At 46.8% G+C, this 26215-nt stretch overlaps 1 protein-coding gene across 2 annotated transcripts; it reads left to right on the top strand.

Moving 5' to 3' along the window:
- The first annotated feature begins 258 nt into the window (after nt 1-258).
- Nucleotides 259-26215, top strand: ACBD4 (acyl-CoA binding domain containing 4). 2 transcript variants are annotated; one of them, XM_083709827.1, is made up of 10 exons: nt 259-385; nt 3620-3760; nt 5626-5746; nt 8148-8232; nt 8891-9011; nt 16166-16260; nt 17342-17438; nt 22394-22536; nt 24681-24734; nt 25191-26215. In XM_083709827.1, the coding sequence occupies exons 2-10, from the start codon at nt 3679-3681 to the stop codon at nt 25299-25301; spliced, it is 909 nt and encodes a 302-aa protein (XP_083565953.1). In that variant the 5' UTR covers nt 259-385; nt 3620-3678; the 3' UTR covers nt 25302-26215. The 2 variants fall into 2 exon arrangements, with proteins under 2 accessions (XP_083565953.1, XP_083565952.1); XM_083709826.1 differs by having other exon boundaries at nt 17342-17457; nt 22398-22536.

Raw genomic sequence — 26215 nt, 5'->3', positions numbered from 1 at the left:
TGCTATCTTCTCTTCCGCCCGACGATGGCGATATCAGACAATGAATATCGCATGAATATTTGCTAGCCAAGGCCATTTCCTTCTCCTGCGGGCGGCGCTGGCGTACAAACAGGAGAGGCTTTTCTACATCACAGCAAAAACACGAGCACAGTATTTCTCAAGCTGCAAGGCAGGGGGCGGCGGATGGCTGGACTGCTGCCTATTGGCCGAGGCGCGAAGCGTGGAACGCGATGCAGCGCGGTGGTTGGCTGAGACGCGCTTCAACCTGAACCCGGCAGCCGTGGGCTGGCTTTAGGAGGTCAAAAGTAACAAGCAGCTAAAAAACACAAGCCAGGCGCCGGGAAAGCGCAGTGCCCGGGCAAAGAGCGAAGTTGAGCGGAGCAAGGTGAGTCTGGAAGCGGACTTTTGTGCAAAGGGCGTGGGATCACGGGTGCTGGGGGGTGGGCACTGGGGGCAAGTGGTCGGATAGGCCTGGGATAGCTCAGTCGGTGGAGCATGAGACAGTTAATCTCAGGGTCGTGGGTTCGAGTTCTGCGGAGAGGCAGAAGATTCCTGCATTAGGGGGTTGGACTAGATGAGCCTCAGGATCCTTCCCAACTCTGCAGTTTGATGGTTCTGTGATTCCCCAAAGGGGCACAAGGTGCTGGGTTGGGTTTGTGATCAAAAGTAGGAAGTTGGCAGTCGGGAGACAGGGCAGGGAAAGGTAAGGGGCAGCCACGTTATCGTACAAGAGGTGGAAGGAGGAGGTGTCAGAAAGCAAAAGCAGAGCGGCGCCAGGGAACAAGGGGCTGTGGGCAAGGTGGTGGTGGGCTGCGATTGGCACTGGGGTGAGTGGGCTCCAAGCCACAAGGACAAGCAAAAGGATTGCAGTGTGGGAGCAATTTGTCGTCCGGCTGGCAGAAGATGGGCTGCACGGGGAGAATGACAGAATTGTAGGGTTGGAAAGGGACCATTACCCCCAACCCCAAGCAGTGCGGGAGTCTTTTGCCCAAGGTGGGGCTCAAACCCACCACCCTGAGATTAAGAACCCCGTGCTCTACTGACTGAGCTATGCAGGAGAGATTAATGCTTCGTGCATTGTGGCAGCAAAAAGCAGGACATATGAGGTCCACACTTGTGATGGGTCTCAGCCTTAGCCTGTGTACACATCATATATATTTAAAGCGCGTTTCCTCCTCCCCAAGTATCCTGACAAGTGTAGTTTGTTGAGTGTGCTAGTTGTATATCTGTGATGAGTAAACTACAGTTTCCGGGGGGGGGGGGGCAGGACGTGTTTTGAATATGCTTTAGATGTATAGGGTGTTCAGCTCAAAGGACTCAGTTACTTAGAGCAGGGGCAGGCAACCTAAGGCCCCGGGGCCGGATGCGGCCCAATCGCCTTCTCAATCCGGCCCGCGGACGGTCCGGGAATCAGCGTGTTTTTACCTGAGGAGAATGTGTCCTTTTATTTAAAATGCATCTCTGGGTGATCTGTGTGGTCTGCCTGGTGTTTTTACATAAGGAGAATGTGTGCTTTTATTTAAAATGCATCTCTGGGTTATCTGTGGGGCATAGGTGTTCGTTCATATTTTTTTTCAAAATATAGTCCGGCCCACCACATGGTCTGAGGGACGGTGGACCGGCCCACAGCTGAAAAAGGCTGCTGACCCCTGGCTTAGAGCATGGTGCTGATAACACTGAGGCTGCAAGTTTGATCCCCATATGGGACAGCTGCATATTCCTCCATTACAGGAGTTGGACTTAGATGATCCTTCCAACTTTACAATTCTATGGTTCTATGATTCAATGAATTGGTCAAGGTAGGAAAGCAAGGTGCCCATTAGACACTGAGGTAGATTGATGGAAATCATGGACATTGGACCAGAAGAATGGGAGTTTCTTATCAGAAGAAGGCAGCAAAGTGTATTAGATACAGAGCGCCAGAGTGCTGTTTGCATGGCTAAGGCAAGCAGGCGGCATCAGCTTGGCATTGGCAACAGAAACCAGATTTTCAGGATGTGATGTGTAGTTTGAAAAGTGCCAGTAAGGTAAGGAGGTGTAGACGTTGCACGAGAGAGCTATACTCCAGGCAGCAGGCTGCCCAGAAGTGGGCCAATGCTACATTGAAGAGAAGACACTACAGGGTCCAGTCAAACATCAGTTGTCAAACATAATCCTGTTTGGCTTCCGAAATTTTTGACAACCAAGGCGCAGTTTCCGATTGGTTGCAAGAACTTCCTGCACACAAGCCAGACGTTCAGCTCCCAAAAAACGTTTGAAAACCAGAGCATTTACTTCCGGGTTTTCAGCATTCAGGAGCCGAAACGTTCCAAAACGGAGGCGTTCGGTAGTCAAGGTTTGAATGTATGAGGTAAAAAAAGTTAAAGGACCCCTGGATGGTTAAGTCCAGTCAAAGGCGACTATGGGGTTGCAGCACTCATCTCACTTTCAGGCCGAGGGAGCCGGCATTTGTCAGCAGACAGCTTTGCGGGTAATGTGGCCAGCATGACTAAATCGCTTTTGGTGCAATGGAACACTGTGATGGAAACCAGAGCGCACGGAAACGCCATTTACCTTCCCGCTGCAGCGGTACCTATTTATCTACTTGCACTGGCATGCTTTCAAACTGCTAGGTTGGCAGGAGCAGGGACTGAGCAACAGGAGCTCACTCTGTTGTGGGGATTCGAACTGCCGACCTTCTGATCGGCAAGGCCAAGAGGCTCGGTGGTTTAGACCACAGCGCCACCCGGTCCCCTATATAATACAAAGGGTTTTAGCCCTTTGGAGTCCCTCCTTCTGGGATGCCCCTGGGGAACAAGGACCACTTGCACATGAGAGAGGCAGAGGAATGGCAGAAGTATCTTGACTGAGAGACAGGAAAGTGAAATTCTCCCAGAGTTCTCCAAACTGGAAGAGCAAAGGAAAACTCCCAGTGAGAGCTGGGAGAGTCTGTAATTCTCTGTGGAGGCGGGGATTAAGAAGATTGTACTTGGGCACTGTTTTTGTACTTTAGATAGGGGCTGGCGGGGGAGTTGGTAGGCTTTGAAAGAACTACAGTGGTTCCTCAGGTTAAGAACTTAATTCATTCCGGAGGTCCGTTCTTAACCTGAAACTGTTCTTAGCCTGAGGTACCACTTTAGCTAATGGGGCCTCCCACTGCCGCTGTGCTGCCGCAGCACGATTTCTGTTCTCATCCTGAGGTAAAGTTCTTAACCCGAGGTACTATTTCTGGGTTAGCGGAGTCTGTAACCTGAAGTGTATGTAACCTGAAGCGTCTGTAACCTGAGGCACCACTGTATTTAGATTTCATCCAGAATGTTTAGGATATATATCTATATATCTATAGATATATCTATAGATATAGATATATATAAACACACACAAGATTACAAAGCTGAAAGCTCCAGCTAAAATCAGGCTCGTGTCTCAGCACCACAGGAAAAAAAAAAGTTGCTGTGTGCCAGCCTGTCAAAAGGTGCAGACATCGGGCGTCATCCTGGCTTCCTGGTATCTTTACTTGGTTGCAAGTGGCGGATTGCCAGGTGCCAACCTGGCGAATTTCAAATGCTGGTTTCATCACTCTTGCGCTGTCCCTGTGAGAACCGGCAGCAAACAAATCTCTTTACCTTTCTCCCTCCAGAGCCCTCGGTTTTCCTCAGCACCTCTGCTTTTCCTCCAGGATTGGCGGTGGTGGCGGCAATGGGGATGAAGGAAGAAGAACCCGATTACCAGAAGCAGTTTGACGCTGCTGTCCGTGTCATTCAAGGCTTGCCCAAAAATGGTGAGAGCCCATTTGGGGATGCTCTATGGTTACTTGCTGTACCTGCTCCACAGACCTCTAACGTCAAGTTCTCCAAGCTTGTCTGTACAGCCATAAGGAGATAACAACAACAACAACAACTTTTGAAAACCCCCAAAAGAAGCTGGGATTCTCAAGAGCTGGAACTTAGATTCTTAGTTTGAAGCTTGCATAGTTCCCTTACTGCTGTGTTATACTCCCTGATTCCCTATCCTCACCAGAATGGGTTATATTCCAATTTACTGTGTTTGAAATGTTAATGTTCCGGAAGCCGCCCAAAGTGGCTGGGGAACCTAGTTATATGAGTGACATATAAATTGTTGTTAGGTAGCATATAAATTGTTGTTGTTGTTGTCAGATGGGTGGCATATAAATTGTTGTTGTTTGGCAGCATATAAATTATTACTATTATTATTATTATTATTATTATTATTATTATTATTATTATTATTTGGCATATAAATAAATTACTACTACTTACTACCACTGCAACATGCTGCTTACATGCCAGAACAGCTTCTAAGCAAGTTACAAGTATAAAATCAATTACAGAATCCATACACACAAACTATAACGATTCCATCAAAACGTTTTTGAAAGCCGTATTTAAAATGCACACTACTACCAAGCCCATTAAAAACATAATTAATTGAGAAATTAAAACAGATCAGGAAGTTGAAGCTCAGTCTTTTAATTAATAATTAATAAATAACAATACAGCCTGCTCTGTCCCAACTCCAGTCCTTTTCATGACATTTTGGGGCTACTATCGGGTTTGGTGCGGTGCACGATGATGCGTCATTCGGACGCGCCTAAATTGAGAGTTGCATGTACTGAATTTGAACTTCCTGATCAATCTGTTTTAATTTAATTTAATTGTTTTGACTGTTTTGGTTTTTAACAGGCATGATTGAATGTGTGTTTTAAATGTGGGGTTTTAAACGTTTTGATGGAACTGTTTTAGTGAGCAGAGATTTTATAAAATTATAGTTGTAAGTGTAGGCCACTTAGAAGCTATTCTGGCATGTGTCTTGTAAAGAAGAATGTTGTGAGTTTTATTTTAGGGGGAGGGGGTTAGGTTCATCTTCTAATTCCTGGATTCAATTACTGGAATCGGTAGATGAGCCTGGGCAATGGGTCATTAAGAGAAACAAAGGGAGTGGCTCTGTGCCAGAAGACAAATGGGTGGGTCTCTCTCCCCCCCCCCAAAAAAAACCCCTGTCTGTTAGTTAGAAAGACAAAAGCCAGAGTTTAGGTCTCTGTGAAAGAGACGTGGGTAGAAGCAGGCTGCAGGCAGAAGCCATAGGGCAGTAATGTCCAAACTTGGCCCTCCAGCTGTTTTTGGACTACAACTCCCATCATCCCTAGCTAACAGGACCAGTGGTCAGGGATGATGGGAATTGTAGTCCCAAAACAGCTGGAGGGCCAAGTTTGGCCATCACTGCCATAGAGGGAGAGACATCATCATCATCATCATCATCATTATTATTATTATTATTGAATTTATATACCGCCCTATACCCAGCGATCTCAGGGCAGTTCACAGACTAAAATCAAGATATAAACCCACAAAATACATAATAAAAATACAAACAACAACCCAATAGCTCCCCCCCCCCCCCGGGGAAAAAAACACCACATTTTAAAAGGGCATAGGATGTAAATTGAATCAGCCAAAGGCCTGGTTAAAAAGGAATGTTTTTGCCTGGTGTCTAAAGGTGTACAATGAAGGCACCAGGCAAACTTCCCTGGGGAGAGCATTACACAGATGGGGAGCCACTGCAGAGAAGGCCCCGTTCTTATGTTGCCACCTTCCGGATGATTCTGACCTTCCCCACTTTTCTCAGGTTCCTACAGACCATCCTACGAAGAAATGCTGCGCTTCTACAGCTACTACAAGCAAGCCACGGTGGGTCGGTGCCAGATCCCCAGGCCAGGGTTTTGGGACCCTATTGGCAGATATAAATGGTAAGAAAGGCAAGGACCAACATCTCCTTTCAGAACCCAGTGAGGCACTGACTTTGTTTGAACTTAGCCCCTGATCCTGTTTTCAACAAATGGACCCAGTCTTGCAACGCTGGTGCAAAGTACTGCTGCTTATCTGATGGGCATGGGGATAAGCTAGTATTGCTTCAATTGCATGGGCAACTGTTGCAGTTATGGGCTTAATTTTAGACGCTGGCTTTGATCCACAAAGGCTTATGTCTCCTTGTATTTGGCCGGTGTCAAGTTGCAGTCGGGTGATCAAGCACTGCCTTTGAAAGAAAAACAAAACAAAAACGCCCTTATTGCAAGAGATTAAAACTGTAAGAATGAGAAGCAGGGCTTTCATTGCAGTGGCCCCCTACTTTTGGAATGCCCCGCCTTTTGTTCTGAGCAGGAGCGAATACCGAGCCATTTCCCTTAAGAACTGCAAGCAATCATTTGATTTGGTGGCCTCTTATTCTTACAATGGCCACCTGCCAGTTGTTATTTATTAATAATATAACCATGCCGTTTTTAAATACAGTGGTACCTCAGGTTAAGTACTCAATTCGTTCCGGAGGTCCATTCTTAACCTGAAACTGTTATTAACCTGAAGCACCACTTTAACTAATGGGGCCTCCTGCTGCCACCGCGCTGCCGGAGCCCGATTTCTGTTCTTATCCTGAAGCAAAGTTCTTAACCTGAAGCACTATTTCTGGGTTAGCGGAGTGTGTAACCTGAAGCGTATGTAACCCGAGGTACCACTGTAGTGCAAATCATAGAATGGCATTGAATTTTATTCAGTATTGATCAAGAGTAGATTCCAATGTATCGTTAGCAGAGTCAAAACTTAAAACACGTTGCAGGATTCCCAAAAAATAGACCAGAGGCAATTGTATTTCATCCAGCAGAGCTTTACTGCAACTGAAGGCAAATGAGCATAATGGTCACAAATCCAATACATTCAGGATTGGCACTGTCCATAGGAAATCCAGTTGCAGCAGATTTAACTTAAACTTACAATAACTTAAGTCTAAATAAGTCTAAACAGTAAGTCTAAACCTTAACACTAAGCTTACAGTCATACCTCGGGTTGCGAACGCCAGTGGCGTAGCGTGGGGGTGCAGGGGGGGCCGGCTGCACTGGGCGCAACATCTGGGGGTTAGGGAAATCCACCGGTTAGGGGGCGCAGATCCACGGGTTAGGGGGTGCAAATCCATGGGTTAGGGGGCGCAAATCACTTGCCTTGCCCCGGGTGCTGATAACCCACGCTACGCCACTGGCGAACGCTGTGGGTTGTGCATTTTCGGGTTACGGGCGCACCAAACCTGGAAGTACTGAAATGGGTTACTTCCGGGTTTTGGCACATGCGCAGAAGCACTAAATCACGCTTTGCGCATGCGCAGAAGTGCCGAATCGCGTCATGCACGTGCACAGACTCAGCACTGTGGGTTGCAAACGCTGTGGGTTGTGAATGTGCCTCCTGTACTATGTTCCACTGTACTATTTACCGAACACCACACCAGAAGGAAAAGACATAGAAAGAGAAAGTGAAACTCAGGCTCCTTTTGGACTTACTTTTATAGTCAGCATGACCTTGACAGAAAGAGATAAGAGAACCAGTTAAAATCAGCTGCAGTCAGCTTCTCTGAAGGGATAACCCAAACATCATGAACCCTCTGCTTGCTTCTTTCACAAGAGAAGCTTCCAGAACCCTCTTGAATTAATTAGAATAGGGAAGATCTCTACACATCAGATCAATACTTTCGGCACTAAGAAATGCAAACTGACATAGAATTCTTAGAATCATAGAGCTAGAGAGTACCCGGGGCTCCAACGCAGGAATCTTTCACTCAACATGGGGCTTCGAACCCACAACCCTGAGATTAAGAGTTTTATGCGCTACCAACTGAGCTATCATGCCTAGTGTGTGTGTGTGCTGTTTGGGACATACAGTGGTACTTCGGATTACATACGCTTCAGGTTATAGATGCTTCAGGTTACAGACTCTGATAACCCAGAAATAGTACCTCGGGTTAAGAACTTTGCTTCAGGATGAGAACAGAAATCGTGTGGTGGGGGCGCGGCAGCAGCTGGAGGCCCCATTAGCTAAAGTGGTACCTCAGGTTAAGAACAGTTTCAGGTTAAGAACGGATCTCCAGAACGAATTAAGTTCTTAACCCGAGGTACCACTGTATGGGAAAGTGAATGTTTAAAATTAATCAAAACGAGAAGTAAAAATACTCTGAGTTATGCATAGACTTTGTCAATAATCGCAAGAATAATAGAGGGCTGCTAATTCAGAGGACCTGACTTTCAGGCCGGTGTGAACTCTTGGCATCTTTCTTTCCCAAAATTAAGCACCTGTCCCCCAGGTAAGAAGTTACGTTTGGCTTTTTGGCAGGGATGCATGGAACAGCTTGGGGAAGATGAGCAAAATGGAAGCCATGGCAGCTTATATCGCCGAGATGAAGAAGGCTGCTCAGAAGGTAGGAAATGGGGAACACCCTCCTCATTCAGGCCTGGTCTGCCTGGTTGGGTCGCCATGGAAACTCCTTACAATGAGATATGAGTAGGCTGCAGCTCAACCCTAACAGCGGTTCAACGGCAGAAATGGCAAGGAAGGCACCTCAGGGTTTGGGCTTGAACAAATCTCTGTGGGTGGGGGATTTCAGAGAGCCTTTGGCTCTGAAATGAAGGAGTTCAGCATGAAGGAACCCAGCGGGTTTTTGAACAGAACCGAAGTTTTGTGCCGTTTTAAAACGTGTCAAACGTTTGTGAGATTCAAAGTGAAAGTACAGCTGAGATCCCTGAGAGATGTTTTAAAATGCACAAACCACCAGGCCTGATGTTTAGACTTCCTGGTAAGACATTGGCTGAGTTCTCTTTCGAATCATCTAAATGCAACAGCATACTCCACTGGCAATGTTGTAAAATAAATCCAAGTGAGAAGGGGTTAGATTTACACTTCTGCAAGAAAATTTGGGTCCCTTGTGTGGGACTCTCGGTGGTCCACAACCCGGGGGGGGGGGGGGAGTTAGGTCCAGATTTCAACATTGCTGCAGTGTTAGGTTCACCCAGAGCGGTTGCTGGATCCCAGGGAATGTTTTTGTACCACCCGGGATCCTCTCTAGGACTTTTTGGCAGGTCATCAACACCGTGCCGTTGGATGAGTCGTCGGAGGACATGTTTGTATACTTTGAACCCCTCTACGAAGTGATAAACGATATGCCCAGGCCCCCAGACTCCTTCTTCAAGAAGAAAACAGGTATGTCCATTAGCGGTGACAGAGGGGTGCGTGGGTTCTCCAGCTTTTATGATGTGTGCTTCAAGACCACAGTTTTTTAAAATAAGAATGTAGAAGTCACCTCCCCAGCCAGTGGCATAGCGTGGGTTGTCAGCACCCGGGGCAAGGCAAGTAATTTGCATTCCCTAACCCGTGGATTTGCGCCCCCTAACCCTAACCCCCAGATGTTGCGCCCGGTGCGGCGGGGCCCCCCTGCACCCCCCCACGCTACGCCACTGTCCCCAGCTCCTCTTGGACACAACCTATGCGAGCTTTGCAGGTGCTTCCATCTAATCTGGCCTCCATAAAGTGTGTCTTTTCTGCAGAGAGCTTGTTCGGCATGTTTGAGAGTGGAGCCTCGCAGCGAGGGAGACTTGGCTGGATGACCTGCTTTCAGGTCATCCCCCAGCTGTGCAACTGTAGGAAAAGGAATCCCTAATCTCAGCTGATCCTTGTCCCTCCCTGAAATTTCTCAGGTGCCAATTTGCATTCATCAGCTGGGAGTGAAGCAGTCCAACCTGCTTGGACCTGCTTAGGGATTGGGCAGCATAGACAGCCCCCACCCCCAACTTTGTTGCAGGATTTTTGTTGGCAAGGGAGAGGGGAAAAAAGAAGACTTGTGATCCAGCGCATTATGGGTTTCCTTCTCTGAATAACTTCCGTCCCGGCCTTGTTTTTTCCTCTCAAAGTTGGTGAAATATACTCGGAGTCGAGAGTGGATTTCATGCTCTTTATTCAGCTCGTAGTGGTGAGGAGGAATGGATGTTCCTCCAAAATATCTGCTTTATATACATTATTTACACAATGGGCTGCACGTGATTGGCTAATTCCGGGATTCTCCTGTAGGCCAATCAGGTTGCGGATTCACTTCCACCTGGAGCTGGATTGGGTGGCTCCTGCGGACCAATCATTCTGCTGCATTGTTCTAGGACCAATCAGCCTGCTGCATTTTGGATCCTATTGTTCTAGGACCAATCAGACTGCTGCATTTTGGGTCCTATTCAACTCAGTACATAACAGATGGGAAGGGCAAAGCAGGGAAACTTGGGACAGTGGAAGGGGTTTGGATTTTAGTCTATATTGTGTGAGATGTATATCAGGAGCTTCCCCTCCCCTTGCCCGTTTCATTCTAAAATCTTGGCATGCGCAACTCTACAAAAGTGTAGAGCACTTTTGACTTCCCCACCCCCATCGAAAAGATCTGGCCCACCTCCCAGCTGTTATCACTCTTCTTACAGTGTAAACAGAAGCCCTGTTGCTGCCTGGGTCATCGGTGGAGATAACAGCGCTGCCAACGGGGTTAGCTTCATGGTCAAAAAGTGCCCATCGACACTCCCTCTACTATGTTGGTGGACCCGTGGCTGTGGGCTTGCATGGAGCAGCAGACTGTTCAAAGCCGCGGTTTTAAATTTCCCACAATGCCCCAGAGTGGCACTTTACAGCAGGAGCATTGTGGGAAATTTAAATGGCGGCTTACAAACCTACCGGGTACAGGGAGCCTGAGACAGTCATCAGCGCCCTCATCTCTGGGACCACTGCAGCTGCCCAGGGATTCAGGTATCTGATGCTGGAACGGACGCCCATTTGTTTCAGCAAAGCTTGTGCAAGAGAACTTCCTAATGGACTGTGCCGTAAACATCAGCACCGTCTACCTATTCACGGCACCCCAGACAGGCCATCTGAACTAACAGTTTCATCTAGCTCTAGGTTTCCCAAATTGGGGTCTCCAGCTGTTTTTGGACTACAACTCCCATCATCAGGACCAGTGGTCATGGATGATGGGAATTGTAGTCCAAAAGCAGTTGGAGGCCCAAGTTTGGGAAACCCTGATCTAGCCTCACAGAAAAACCAGTTTGCTCTTCCTGGGCCTTTTATATGGAGCCTGTCATTTGGTGGTAGATTAAATATTTTAGCCGGATTTGTAGCCAATACCCTCAAATCCGAGTTACGGTTTAGTTGACAAGCCTCCCAGGAATGCTAATCCAGTTTTTATTGAACTTCAGCTCCTTTATCTTAGGGGAAGTTGATCATATTCATTGACTGCAAAGTCCATTGTAATCAAGATGGTGGGAGAAACAGGCAGATTCCCTTTTTTATTGCCCTCCTGTTACACCCCCACACCGAAGGCACTGGCAGCTCCTAGAGAAGGCCCTTGGAAACAACAAGTGTGTGTCCAGACCCACAGACTATGAAAGAGAAGTAGTTTTGTGGAATTATCCTCATTCTCTTGTCAATGCTTATGGGGATATCCCTGGTGAGAGCTTGCCCCCCTTGGTGCAAAAGCTACGCTAGCCTGACTTCAGCAGAGGCCGGGCAAGCTCAAACAATGGCTAAAAGAACAGGAAATATTTCCAAAACTGTATGGCGCTGTGGGTAAACCACAGAGCCTAGGACTTGCCGATCAGAAGGTCAGCGGTTCGAATCCCCGCAACGGGATGAGCTCCCGTTGCTCGGTCCCTGCTCCTGCCAACCTAGCAGTTCGAAAGCATGTCAAAGGTCAAGTAGATAAATAGGTACTGCTCTGGTGGGAAGGTAAACGGCGTTTCCGTGCACTGCTCTGGTTTGCCAGAAGCTGCTTAGTCATGCTGGCCACATGACCTGGAAACTGTACACCGGCTCCCTCGGCCAATAAAGCGAGATGAGCACTGCAACCCCAGAGTCAGCCACGACTGGACCTAATGGTCAGGGGTCCCTTTACTTTTTATGTGTGCTTGTCATTGCTGATTGTGCCATAGGAAATGAATGAAGGCTCCTATGAGTTCAAAATGATCTGCAGTAGAGACTGCTTGCTATATCTTCGAATGCTTCACTACTCCGGACATTTGATCCTTTAAACCGGGGGGGGGGGGTACCTGTGGACCTCCAGAACTTTCCGGACTACAGCTCCCGATATTCCCGACTGTTGCCCATGTTGGCTGGGGGCCGATGGGAGTTGAGTTCGAGACCACCTTGAGGGCTACAGGTTCTGCACCACTGCTGTAAATGGCTTTAATTCAAGGGTGGGTAGGTCTGCCGTATCAAGGTATTGTGACTCATTCAGTCACAAACAAACATCACCTGTCCTGGTTGGAGTGGAAGCGGTTTACCCTGGAGAGTAACTCATTCAGAAATGCAGAGGTCATCTCCTCTGAGGTCAGATGCTTCTTGGGGTCTGGACCTTAACCTAATCCATCCTACCCCATAGGCCATTTTGACAGGTGGTTGTGGTTGGTGTTAGGTGACCCTGAAGGTAAAGGGACCCCTGACCATTAGGTCCAGTCATGACCGACTCTGGATTTGCGGCGCTCATCTCACTTTATTGGCCGAGGGAGCCGGCGTACAGCTTCCGGGTCATGTGGCCAGCATGACTAAGCCGCTTCTTGCAAACCAGAGCAGCGCACGGAAACGCCGTTTACCTTCCCACTGGAGCGGTACCTATTTATCTACTTGCACATTGACGTGCTTTCGAACTGCTAGGTGGGCAGGAGCAGGGACCAAGCAACGGCAGCTCACCCCGTCGCAGGGATTCGAACCGCCGACCTTCCGATCGGCAAGTCCTAGGCTCTGTTGTTTAACCCACAGCACCACCCACGTCCCCTAGGTGACCCTACTTTGATGGAAATAATTGGGTGGACACTCTATAAGCGGTCTGTTGTGGTCATCACCTTAAAATCTTGAGATGGCCTTGGAAATTTCTAAGGTCAGAGAACAGGGGTGCCGTTATTTGCATTGTAGCCAGCGAAATTTAAGGTGCTGATGCTCTCGTGTTTAAATGAAAAGATGGCATCAAAGTTATTGAAAAAGCCGCAGAGGTTCGTAGGAGATAATCCAGACCTTATGGGCGGATTTGATAGACATTCCCTTCTCTTGTTAGTAAAAACAGACTCAGTCTCTGCCCCGCTCCACAACGGCTCTTTAAGGGGACCGGCTGAGAGCATCCCACCAGAACACGGAGAGTGCAATCAAACAGGCAAGATTTACAGATATTCTAGCCAAATGCCTATCATGATGACAGGTGGGATGTGTGCAGAGAAAGGGTTTTAATCCTGCAGCAATTCCTGCAAGATACCGTGCATCTTTATGAACTCTGAGCAGACTGCATCATCCCTGTAAGTGATGGCCAAGCTGTGCAGCGTCGGAGCCAGCAGACAGGGTTTGCAGGAACCTCAGGTGTCCCCAAAGCAGCCCCACTTTGTAATCCACTCTTCTAGGGAAGCTAATAAAAGATGCACTCAGGCACACCATTGGAGGTGAGAGCTAACCTGCTTCCTGCTATTCATGGTACCAGCCATTAAGAATTATTATTATTATTTTTTATTCATTTCTTTTTTTATATAATAATTTTTATTGGTTTACAACAAAAACAAAAACACATATTAATTTCACATCGAATTTTTCACAAATTCTTCTTTTTTCTGGACTTCCTTCAGCTTTTCCGTAAATCATCCATAGTCATTATTTAAATTACGCATTCCTTAGGTTTATATTGACATTATTTATATCTTTCTTTCTATTCCCTTTAGACAATACTTCTTAATTTTTCACAGTGCTTCTTTAAATCCCTCTAGTGTTATCTGTCCCTCACTTATATTTTCCAGATATTCCACAAATTTCCCCCAGTCCTCGGTCTCTTAAATATCTAATCTTCCCTGTCAATTTGTCCAACTCCGCATAGTCTAACAGCTTCATTCTCCAGTCTTCCACTGTCGGTATTTCCTGTTGTTTCCATTTTTGGGCCAGTAACAGTAATATGCAGCTGTTACTGCATATTGAAAGAATTTACAGCCCTCTCTTTTTATCTCATTTCCTAGTATTCCTAACAGAAAGACCTCTGGTTTCTTTATGACCAGCCATTAAGAATTAAGCCTGATCTTTTTGGTTCAATGCTATCGTGTTCCCTGGTCACATTAGAGTGGGACAGAAACGTTGGGAACTAATTTAATTAGGAAGGAGAGGTTCTCTTTTTTTAATTATTGTGGGTGTATTTCGACATAACCTACGGTGGCGGTGAGGATCTCGATGTGCAAATTTGCTTTAAGAAAAGAAAACAAACCCAGGTGTCTAGAGAAGCAATGTCGGTTAAACCAGTTTTAAAATCTCTTTAAGCTTCAAGTTTGGACAGAGCCCAAGTTGGTTCATATTCCCACTTTGAGCAACAAGTGGTTGATTTGGGAGTGGGAGCCTTCCATCCCTCCTCCCACAATGTGATATGCCAAAACCCAGCATCTAAGTCAGGGTTTCTCCCAGTCACCAACATCCTTGACCTTCTAGCTAGGGATGATGGTGAGTGGGAGTGGCCGTTGAGACTACAGAACACCGGTCCTGAAAGACCTTCATTGGCTCCCAGTAGATTTTCGAGCACAAATCAAAGTGTTGGTGCTGAGCTTTAAAGCCCTAAATGGCTTCGGCCCAGTATACCTGAAGGAGCGTCTCCACCCCCATCATTCAGCCCAGACACTGAGGTCCACCTTCAAGGGCCTTCTGGCGGTTCCCTTGCTGCGAGAAGTGAGGTTATAGGGAACCAGGCAGAGGGCCTTCTCAGTAGTGCCACCCGCCCTGTGGAATGCCCTCCCATCAGATTTCAAGGAAATAAACAGTGGTACCTCGGGTTAAGGACTTAATTCGTTCCGGAGGTCCGTACTTAACCTGAAACTGTTCTTAATCTGAAGCACCACTTTAGCTAATGGGGCCTTCTGGTGCTGCCACGCTGCCGGAGCCTGATTTCTGTTCTTATCCTGAAGCAAAGTTCTTAACCTGAAGCACTATTTGTAGGTTAGCGGAGTGTGTAACCTGAAGCATATGTAACCCAAGGTACCACTGTATCTGACTTTTAGAAGACATCTGAAGGCAGCCCTCTTTAGGGAGGTTTTTAATGTTTGATGTTTTATCATGTTTTTAATATTCTGTTGGGAGCAGCCCAGAGTGGCTGGGGAAACCCAGCCAGATGGGCAGGGAATAAATAATAAATTATCATCATGATAGTCCAAAAACAGCTAGAGGCCCATGCTTGGGAAACCCAGATCTAAGTTTTGGTGCCATTTCCTTGGTTCACTGAAGGACAGCTTGATTCTTGAGCCTTCATGAGCTGCGCATAGCCTAAGCAGTGGGATCAAAGCTAAGCTCTTTGTCCTTCTCTTCTGCAAATCAGATGAAATGTTGAATACAAGTTGCTACGCAGCCCAGATCCAAAACCTTTTGCGACCGTGTTACAGAAGATACCCAGTTCATTTTGTGTGTGTGTGTGTGTGTGAGAGAGAGAGAGAGAGAGAGAGAGAGAGAGAGAGAGAAACCCACTATAGCATGAAAGAAATACGAAGCACCTAGTTTTTGGATTTAGCACACATTTGAGGATGTGATCAGAATATGCACACCTGGTTTTCTTGGCCTTTTATCTATCATGGGTCAGATATTGAGAACAAAGGATGGAGGCTCCCAAGCCACACTCTTTTCACATCTGGACATTGACCAGGAAGATTAGACACCAAGAGGACAATAAATGTAAAAAAGAATGGATTAACTTTATAATAAACACTTAAAAACGTAAACACTTAAAAATGTTAGCAGGATTGGATTAGCACTTGTAATATAATTTGATAAAGGGTATTAAAAAAGAGATTTAATAGATTGTATAAAACTATTTAGACACAGAAAAGAGAAGAGATAATTATTGAAAACCAGGGAGAGGAGTGGGGGGAAGTCCAGGGGTCAGAAGAACCCCTATAAAGATACTGAATTTGTTTATAGATTAATGCTAATAATAATAATAATTGTGTGTGTGTGTGTGTGTGTGTGTGTAACATCTGGACATTCGGATACAGTCATACCTCAGGATAAATACGCTTCAGGATGAGCGCATACGGGTTGCGCTCCGCGGCGACCCGGAAGTAACGGAGCGTGTTATTTCCGGGTTTCGGCGCTTGCACATGTGCAGACGGTCAAAATGACGCCACGCACATGCGCGGAAGCGGCGAAACGCGACCCGCGCACACGCATACGGCTGTCGTCGCATCTTATGTTATGTTCAGGATGCGAACTGGGCTCCGGAACGGATCCCGTTCACATCCCGAGGTACCACTGTACTGCAATATATGACGGCTTGCACAAACTCCTATCTGTACTTCCGTTTCTGAGCCATAACTCTTTATCTCGCTGGCTAGGCTATGCGGACAAAGAAAGCAAGAGCATCCATGTGCCCAGCGATTCGGAGAGCGAGGTCTTCTTTGACAGCCTGGAACCCGGGGAACCCGATGAGGTGATGATGACTAATGGGGTGGGAGGTAATTGTGAAGTTAACTATGAGCCTTCTCCTTACTTTTTGATAGATCTAGATTTTCTTTTGCTATGAACATGCTCTTGTTAATTAATTGATTACATTAATTTGATAAAAAATATACACTGCACGGTTGTAAAAAAAAATAAATACCCACAACCCAGCCTCAAAGCAGTTTACCAAAGTTAAAACAGTAAAATCAAGAAGAATTGACAACTCTATTTTGAAACATACAACTTAAAATACTAAAAAAGAAAATGAGTTTAATCTCCTCATTGAGATGGGCAATCATGTTTTAAGATGAGTTCTGAATGTACTGAGCTGCTAAATCAAACCAGAGCTGCTTTGAAGGAAGTAGCTAATTAAAAAAAAAAAGGTAAAATTTGCCTGCCCCCAAAAAACTTTTATAAAATATACTGATTAATGTGTATTGAGGCAAAGTTTGCAGACTTGGGAATATTGATAAAACTGAAACGAAACTCCAGCAACAACAACAATTTTATTATATATAACTGGCCCATCTGGCTTTGTATAAATAGCTTAGTGGGTTAACTCACACACATATACATTAATTCACCTAAGGAAGGTCAAATCTGCAAAGAACAAGAGACAATGCAATACTTTCCATTAGTCTTAAAATAATGGAACGCGATGCATCATCTTAACATCTGACCTTTGGTATACTTTCCTAGCGAAGAATGAAATGGCTTTCATTTGCCAACCCTGTTAGGAAACAGGAACAGCCCTGCCCATTGAGCCTTCTTGCCTTGCCGTAATTCAAGTCACAACAGCTCTGAAACTCTATTATGACATCCAGCTCAGAGCTATTACTAGAAACAGTCCCTCGGGGCACAATCCTTCCATCTCCCCAGGGAACCCTGGGAATTGTAGTTCTGCGGAAGGAAGGCTTGATAATTATGTTACAGTGAACAACCAGCACCTCCACTGTCCCAAGATCTGTTGGAGGAAGCCATGACGGTTAAAATGGAACGGAGCCAGGAATGGAAAAAAAGCAGTCTAGGCATGCCCATACAATTTCAATTCCTCTCTCGTTTCCCCACAGGATAGGAGGCTATCAGCCATGCAAAACCTCCCCCTGAACAATATTCAGAGTGGAGAGAAGACTGGATATAAGACTTCAGCATCTTCAACCAGGGAAGGTATAGACACGAGACTAACGTTTTGACTTAAAAACACACAGGGGGAGACAGGTCCAATCGCTCGTAGCCAAGTAAGATTGTCTTCCATAAACACAGTTTTAACAGTGAGTGCATAAGTGACTGTGGAGGCCAATTCTGGATCCACACTTCAGTGGGGACACAGGTTTCCGGGCGGGAGTTGATCACAATGAGGGTTTGCCAAGCGTGCCTTCCTCTTAGCGTGTTTCTCCCTTTTGACCTGAGTTCGAGCGTCTTCAAAGCCCACGACACCTTTGGTAAAGGCTGATCTCCAACTGGAGCACTCGCAGGCCAGTGTTTCCCAGTTGTCAGAGTTTATACTACATTTTTTTATATTTTACTTGAGTCTTTGAATCTCTATTGTCATGGGTAGGCAAACTGAGGCCTGGGGGCCAGATCTGGCCCAATCACCTTCTAAATCTGGCCCGCGGACGGTCTGGGAATCAGCGTGTTTTTACATGAGCAGAATGTGTCCTTTTATTTAAAATGCATCTCTGTGTTATTTGTGGGGCATAGGAATTCGTTCATTTATTTATTTTTCAAAATACAGTCCGGCCCCCCCACAAGGTCTGAGGGACAGTGGACTGGCCCCCTGCTGAAAAAGTTTGCTGAGCCCTGCTCTATTGTTGACCACTGGCATTACGCTTTCCATTTTTAAGTTTGGAATAGAGTAGTTGCTTTGGACGACGATAATCAGGCATCCACACAACATGACCAGTCCAGCGCAGTTGATGTTGAAGAATCATTGCAGCTTGCACTGTTGGCAAGGAAAGGCCATTTTCTGATCTGCGAGTGCAAACAAGCCCCAGTGTAATTAATTCAGTTTGATCCTGAGATAAGTCTGTGAGGCAATGGTAGGAAGCAGGAGTTCTTGCTATGAAGAAAGGGCAGATGTGCCAGGAGAGTCGGGGCTGTACAATTGGCACCATAACAGAAACAAACCTTTTGAGAGAAAGGCAAGCAGTGGGAGCAGAAGGCAGGAAAAGGGCATCTCATTCTCTGACCAGGAGGGCATTATTGGGTTCTGTAAAACCGTTTTAACTAACTTTAATCAACTTGTCTCCTACCATGATACAAAGCCTGGTCACGCATCTTGGGTCTTCTATTGGCCCAGGAGGGAAGCTTCCATTTTGCAGGGGGGGGGGCATAGAGGAGAGACTTGATCTGGATTATGACAAAGGGTTAAAGCCACCTCACCCAGTGTTGTGCTTCCAATGGAGGCCAGCCCCTTCCCCCCATGGCAATTTTGTTAAAAAGAGTTTTATTGAGATTCCAAAAATGTAACCATGATAACAAACACAACTGAAAATGCCAGTCATTCAAAAGGTTACGGAGTTGGGTGTATGGGGAGCCCACTTAATAGCAAACGAAATGTTATGGACACGCCGAAGTCACTTAAGATGCAGTTGAATATAAATCCACACCAGTGGGGGCCTAGCCATAGTCTCATTACCATAAGGTAAAAGGTAAAGGGACCCCTGACCATTAGGTCCAGTCATGGCCAACTCTGGGGTTGTGGCGCTCATCTCGCTTTACTGGCTGAGGGAGCCGGTGTACAGCTTCCGGGTCATGTGGCCAGCATGACTAAGCCGCTTCTGGCGAACCAGAGCAGCGCACGGAAATGCCGTTTACCTTCCCGCTGGAGCTGTACCTATTTATCTACTTGCACTTTGACGTGCTTTCAAACTGCTAGGTTGGCAGGAGCAGGGATCAAGCAACAGGAGCTCACCCCATCGCGGGGATTCGAACCACCGACCTTTTGATCGGCAAGCCCTAGGCTCTGTGGTTTAACCCACAGCACCACCCGCATCCCTTTCTCATTACTGTAGGTCTAGCTAATAAAAGGGAACAGGAGTCGCATCAAATTTGCCATGTTTTGATACGCTTCCTGTGTTGCATTTTGGCTGTTTCTTGGTAAAGAAACCCGCAAGGGCCACTCACACGATTAATGCCATATAAAGTGACAATTTATCTGGCCTTTTAAAACAGAAAATAAAAAATGCCTGTAGTGACAAAAGGAAGTATCTCCAAAATAGTGACAGGCATACACATGGTATGGAGGGATGAAAGAGCTGTTCCAAGCCATTTACTACCTTGGGACAACGTGGTACAGTCAAACCTCGGTTGTTGAACGTAATCAGTTCCGGGAGCCCGTTCGGCTTCCAAAACATTTGACAACCGAGGCGCGGCTTCCGATTGGTTGCAGGAGCTTCCAGCACTCAAGCGGAAGCTGCGTTGGACGTTCAGCTTCCAAAAAACATTCAAAAACCAGAGCATTTACTTCCAGGTTTTCGGCGTTCGGGAGCCGAAACGTTCCAAAACAGAGCTGTTCAGGAACTGGGGTTTGACTGTACCACCCTAATAAAATAATCGCTGAAGGAAATTCACTTGGAGTGCTTCTATACCTCTCTAAATGGCCCATCTTGAGGGTGCTTCTCCACGTTGCAAATGGCCGGATCTAGAAAGGTTGGTGCCCAGGAGCCAAGATTTGCTGCCCACGATAAAATTACTTAAGACAGGCAGCATGGATTCTAGCCTCGCCTCATGATCTTTTTTTTCTGAGAGCGCTGAAATATCCTGTGTGCTTTCCCACCCACCCCCTCCATAGCAACTCTACTATCTCGGAATATTCTTCTCATCTGCTCAGAGGTTAATTAGTAACATACCTGTGAAGATAAGGCTGCATAGCATGGATGGGTCATACGTCTTGCCTCCACCGATTCCCCAATCCCTCGTCTCCTTCTGTGTTCCTCACTGAAGTTTGGCCTAACTTTTCCAGTGGGGTTTTGTGCTGGGCCCTTTTTGCCCAGCCTTTGCATATGCTCAGAATAGATGTTGTCTTGCTTACAGAAACAAGAATTAGGGGAGAGCGGCAAGCGGTGCCGGCCTGACGCCATTCACCGTTGTGTCTCTGATGAGACAATCCTTGATGCCCCCTGTGAAAAATGAAGAAACGCTCCAGGAGATCTGGGGCAATGGAGAAAACCTTCTGACCTTAATGAATGGTCTCTGAGGAAGTGAATATGCAAACTAAGCACACACTGAGTCACACTGCTTCCTGCACTAACTGGTAGTGAATCTATAGGGATGCTCTCATTCTTTTAACTAGAGGCGGCAGCACCAAACCTGAAATCTTCTGCATGCAACTGTTTCCATGCACAATTCAAAGTGTTGGTGCTGACCTTTAAAGCCCTAAACCAGGCATAGGCAAACTTGACCCTCCAGATGTTTTGAGGCTACAGTTCCCATCATCCCTGGCCACTGGTCCCGTTAGCTAGGGATGGTGAGAGTTTTAATCCCAAAACATCTGGAGGGCTGAGTTTGCCTATGCCTGCCCTAAATGGCCTTGGCCCAGTATACCTGAAGGAGCATCTCCACCCCCATCATTCACTGAGGTCCAGCTCCAAAGGCGTTCTGGAGGTTCCCTCCCTGTGAGAAACGAGGTTATAGGGAACCAGGCAGAGGGCCTTCTCGGTGGTGGCGCCTGCCCCGTGGAACGCCTTCCCATCAGATGTCAAGGAAACAAACAACTATCTGACTTTTAGAAGACATCTGAAGGCAGCCCTGTTTAGGGAAGTTTTTAATGCTTGATGTTTTATCCTGGTTTTAATATTCTGTTGGGGAAACCCAGCCAGATGGGCGGGGTATAAATAATAAATTATTATTATTATTATTATTACTTGGTTTATCCCAAACATTTGGGACTGTGGGCAAGGGTCTTTTAAAACACAAGGAGCCATTTCCAGGTTGGCTACCACCTCGTATTTTAGAAACCAAGACTTGCTTGTCATCAGTTCTGATGCAATGGAAAGCCCTGGTGGCTTTCAGAGGAGGGGAGTGACTCTGATAAGAGAAAAAGGCTACAATCAAGTGGATGCCCCCCAGTTATCTCATGTTCCTTCCTCTAATCTAGACACCACAACCATTAAGAACAGGGGTAGGCAACCTAAGGCCCAGGGGCCAGATGTGGCGCAATCGCCTTCTAAATCCGGCCCGCGAATCAGCATGTTTTTACATGAGAAGAATGTGTCCTTTTATTTAAAATGCCTCTCTAGGCTACTTGTGGGGCCTGCCTGGTGTTTTTACATGAGTAGAATGTGTGCTTTTATTTAAAATGCATCTCTGGGTGATTTGTGGGGCATAGGAATTCGTTGTTTTTTTCTTTCAAAATATAGTCCGGTCCACCGCATGGCCTGAGGGACGGTGGACCAGCTCACAGCTGGAAAAGGTTGGTGACCCCTGATTAAGAACATAATAAGGAGAGCCTGCCGATCAGGCCAGTGGCCCATCTTACAAGTGGCCTTCCAGAAGCTCATGGGAAACCTGCAAGCAGGAGCAGAGCGCTTAAGCAATTCCTGATCCACAAGAGGATTTAATCCTTTGCCCGACCACCACCACCCACTCACAGGTGTAGATCTGGAATGGGTGTGACCTCTGAGGCCTGGGAGCTCTCGCTTTAGAAATCAACTCCCGCTTCTGGGATTATATTTGAGTGCCGCTGCCTTTTAAGGTTCCACCCCTTTAAGTCAGGGGCGCGGGTGGCGCTGTGGGTTAAACCACAGAGCCTAGGACTTGCCGATCAGAAGGTCGGCGGTTTGAATCCCCGCAACGGGATGAGCTCCCGTTACTCGGTCCCTGCTCCTGCCAACCTAGCAGTTCAAAAGCACGTCAAAGTGCAAGTAGATAAATAAGTACCACTCCGGTGGGAAGGTAAACGCCGTTTCCGTGCGCTGCTCTGGTTCGCCAGAAGCAGCTTGGTCATGCTGGCGACATGATCTGGAAGCTGTACGCCGGCTCCCTCGGCCAATAAAGCGAGATGAGCGCCGCAACCCCAGAGTCAACCACGACTGGACCTAATAGTCAGGGGTCCCTTTAGCTTTACCTTACCCTTTAAGTCATATCTCTTCTGATCTCTTTCTCCCTGTCCCATGTTCCAGAGAGGGGTCTCGGCAGCAGTGCGGGTGCCGTGATCCAGCAAGACGTTGACCTGCACGTGATGAGCGCCATTCAAGCTTTGCAGGAGGACATGAAGAAAGTGATGGAGAGACTCGGCTACCTGGAATCCCAGGCAGCTTTCCAGGCATGTCGGGAGACACATTCATTTCTTTTATAAATAAATGCATTAATTTTTCAGCACAGCTGGGGGGGAAACTTTCTGAGATACTGCAAAGCATTGTAGATGCATTGTATAAAAACTTACAGTCCCTAGCTTTCTTACACATCTGGGAACAAGGAACTTCCTAAAACCAAAATCACTTTTGCCAATACAAGGGTGTCTGTGCATTATTATCTTTAGGAGAAATTCTCCTCTGTGCTGCGCTGGCATCCGAGGTGCATCTGTCAAGGACACATGACAGGGCCTGCTCAGTGGCCAGAGAGCCAGTGTGGTGTAGTGGTTAAGAGCGGAATCTCGTAATCTGGGGAACCAGGTTCGATTCCCCGCTCCTCCACATGCAGCTGCTGGGTGACCTTGGGCCAGTCACACTTCTCTGAAGTCTCTCAGCCCCACTCACCTCACCGAGTGTTTGTTGTGGGGGAGGAAGGGAAAGGAGAATGTTAGCCGCTTTGGGACTCCTTAAAGGGAGTGAAAGGCGGGATATCAAATCCAAACTCTTCTTCTTCTTCTGCAGCTAGACTCTGAAACAGGGGTAGGCAAACTAAGGCCCAGGGGCCGGATCAGGCCCAATCGCCTTCTAAATCTGGCCCACAGATGGTCCGGGAATCAGTGTGTTTTTTACATGAGTAGAATGTGTCCTTTTATTTCAAATGCATCTCTGGGCTATTTGTGAGGCATAGGAATTTGTTCATTTCTCCCAGATAGATAGATAGATAGATAGATAGATAGATAGATAGACAGACAGACAGACAGACAGACAGACAGACAGACAGACAGACAGACAGACAGACAGTCAGTCCGGCCCACTACATGGTCTGAGGGATGGTGGACCGGCCTACAGCTGAAAAAGTTTGCTGACCCCTGCTCTGCAACCTCCTGCCTTTGTCCCCTTGCTGATGATCTTTGGCCAATAGGATCAATAACTGCTAATGATTCTCTCTTATTTGCAGCCGACTGCCCAGTTTTAGAAACTTCAAACAGCCCCCCTAGTGGAGAAGATCTGGGTTCTTTTATTAATAGAGAAACTTTCCCACCAGTAAAAGTTTCAGAATCTTTAGGCAAAGGTTTTCTGGCTATAAGGTTCCATGTTATGGCGATAGTAACTCCGACAAGCGGTTATTTAACCCTGAGCAACACATTACTACCCATATAGGTTTTGTGCTATAGCAGTAGTACTCAGTTAGAACCAATAAGAAGAGTTAAATATTTCGGTTGCAGGAAACAAGAGTTGTATTTATCCATTCTGGATTTTATGGTTTGTGGCCTGTATCTGTTTAACTTCATTGTGCAGCTGTTTCGTGAAGATGGCCTTAACTGTGTTCCACACAAATTCTTTGGGACGGTGTTAGCTGTGACACTGTCCAGAGGGGTTCAGCTGTGGGGTTGTTGTTTTTTGATGAATCTATTCCGAGTCTATTCGTTATACCCAGATTACCTTGCATTTTTGCTTGTCTCTTTTCATGGGGGGGGGGCACAGTATAATCTTGTTGCTTTGCTGTTATCATTCTTGTAATGATCCTGTCCAGCGCTTTTTTTCCTAAAAAAAATATATGTTTAGGGGTACTCTCATTTTCCTACTCATATTGAAATACTATACTGCCCCTCAATGCGGCCAAATTTAGATTCATAAAATGTATAGGGGTATGCGTCCCTCTAGAAAAAAAGCACTGATCCTGTCAAACTTTTGTACAGCCATGTATGTGTCCCCCCTTCAGCCCTGCTGAAATACAAGACAACATAGTATAAGGAGGAGGAAACATTAGAAAAATATTTCCATAAGAAGCTGAAAAGACTAGTGGAAAATTAGAAAACAGTTCAGAAACACATCCCCCCCCCCAAAAAACAAGTTCACAATGCAATGTATCCATTCACAACTTTTTTTTTTGTAAAATAAAAATGGACAATAATCCTGAGAAAGAACGGAGAGATTAATGGTAGGCAGCAGGAGTTATGAAACTTTGTGCAAAACTGCCAAGGATCCTTTTATTTTTCGTTTAAAAAATATTTACATAATACTCTTTTTGGCCTTAGAAAACCCCTTTAAAAGATCATAGATTGGAAAAGTGCACAGGCTTCTAGATCCTCATTGTGATTTTTCTGCCTTTCAGGGTCACACGTCGATGCTGAATCCTTGTGGGCCAACCTCCTCGCACAACGGAAAGGTGTGTGGCAAGTATTTCTTAAGTGCGGTCCCTGCCTTTTATCACTTTGATGCAACCAGGCATCTAAGTGGGTTGGCTTAATTAAAGAAAACCAAACCAGAAACACAGGAAGCAATCACAAAAAAGAGTGTGCCTCTGGGCATGTGTAAAATGTTTTTTCTGACCACCCTAAATAGCAGCCCACCTGCCTGGATCCGCTTGCCATCAACCTGTTAATCAGCAAGGAAATGCTGATCAATGAATGAAGCTTCGGTCGATTTCTCCCATTTATTAACCAATTCAAACTTGCATTCTCGCCTGACTGGTTAATTGGAATAATGTAAGCCAGTTAGAGAAAGCAGGACTCCTTATTGCGTCCTGGGAAGCAGCAGCAGCAGCAGGTGCCATTCCGCCCGCAGTGCTTTCCCTTCAATCCAGTCCAGGATTTTACCCCCACCCTCTTCTCTCTTTCCCCAGGAACCGCCAGGTTGGCCCACAGAGCTGTCTCCTCGCACCTGGTTTTTCCTGCTGGCTTGGCCTTTCATCATCCAATGGCTGCATTGGTATTTTCAGAGGAAGAAGAGGTGAATTGCGCAAAGACAACAAACCCCCTTGGAAAAAGCAAAAGAAGCCCTGGCACTTTTGAACTCTGAACATTCGGACGCTTGCCAACTTTTCCAGCCTCGCAGGGATGGGCACGCCTTGAAGGGTTTTTGCCTAACCCCAATGCTGCAATCTTGGGGTGCGGGTGGGTGGTCAGTGGATGGGGGAAGATATTTAATCAAATTTGGGTGGTGCTAACCAGTACGCTTTTTGGGGGGGGGAACGCGGGTGGCGCTGTGGGTTAAACCACAGAGCCTAGGACTTGCCGATCAGAAGGTCGGCGGTTCAAATCCCCGCAATGGGGTGAGCTCCCGTTGCTCGGTCCCTGCTCCTGTCAACCTAGCAGTTCGAAAGCACGTCAAAGTGCAAGTAGATCAATAGGTACCGCTCCGGTGGGAAGGTAAACGGCGTTTCCGTGCGCTGCTCTGGTTCGCCAGAAGCGGCTTAGTCATGCTGGCCACATGACCCGGAAGCTGTACGCTGGCTCCCTCAGCCGATAAAGCGAGATGAGCGCCGCAACCCCAGAGTCGGTCACGACTGGACCTAATGGTCAGGGGTCGCCTTTACCTTTAAATAAAGGAAGTATGGGGGGGTCATCTCTGCAAAAAGAAACCGAGGGTCACGGGGCTTGTTCAGTCGCACGCAAGGAGAAACCGAGGCTGGCGCTCACAATTCGAGCAGGCGACCCGCATTCAAACGAGACTTCGCAAGGCTCTGAACTGTGGGGTTTGTGGCAGGGGGACAGGCAGGGCTTGTATTAACTAATCCAGGGGGTGGGCCTTTTTTGCCGCAATTCCCCTACCTGGAGAGGAGGGGGGGCGGATTTTTTTGAACTCAGGGTACCTAAAGTATTCCCAGCTGCGGGAAATAGTCGGATGCTAATAAAAGAAAATGCAGTC

Source organism: Podarcis gaigeae (genome assembly GCF_964106915.1).
Source record: "Podarcis gaigeae genome assembly, chromosome: 13".
Taxonomy (NCBI): Eukaryota; Metazoa; Chordata; class Lepidosauria; order Squamata; family Lacertidae; genus Podarcis; species Podarcis gaigeae.
The sequence above is the reverse complement of the archived record's forward strand: the minus strand, read 5'-3'. Positions and strand labels throughout refer to the sequence as shown.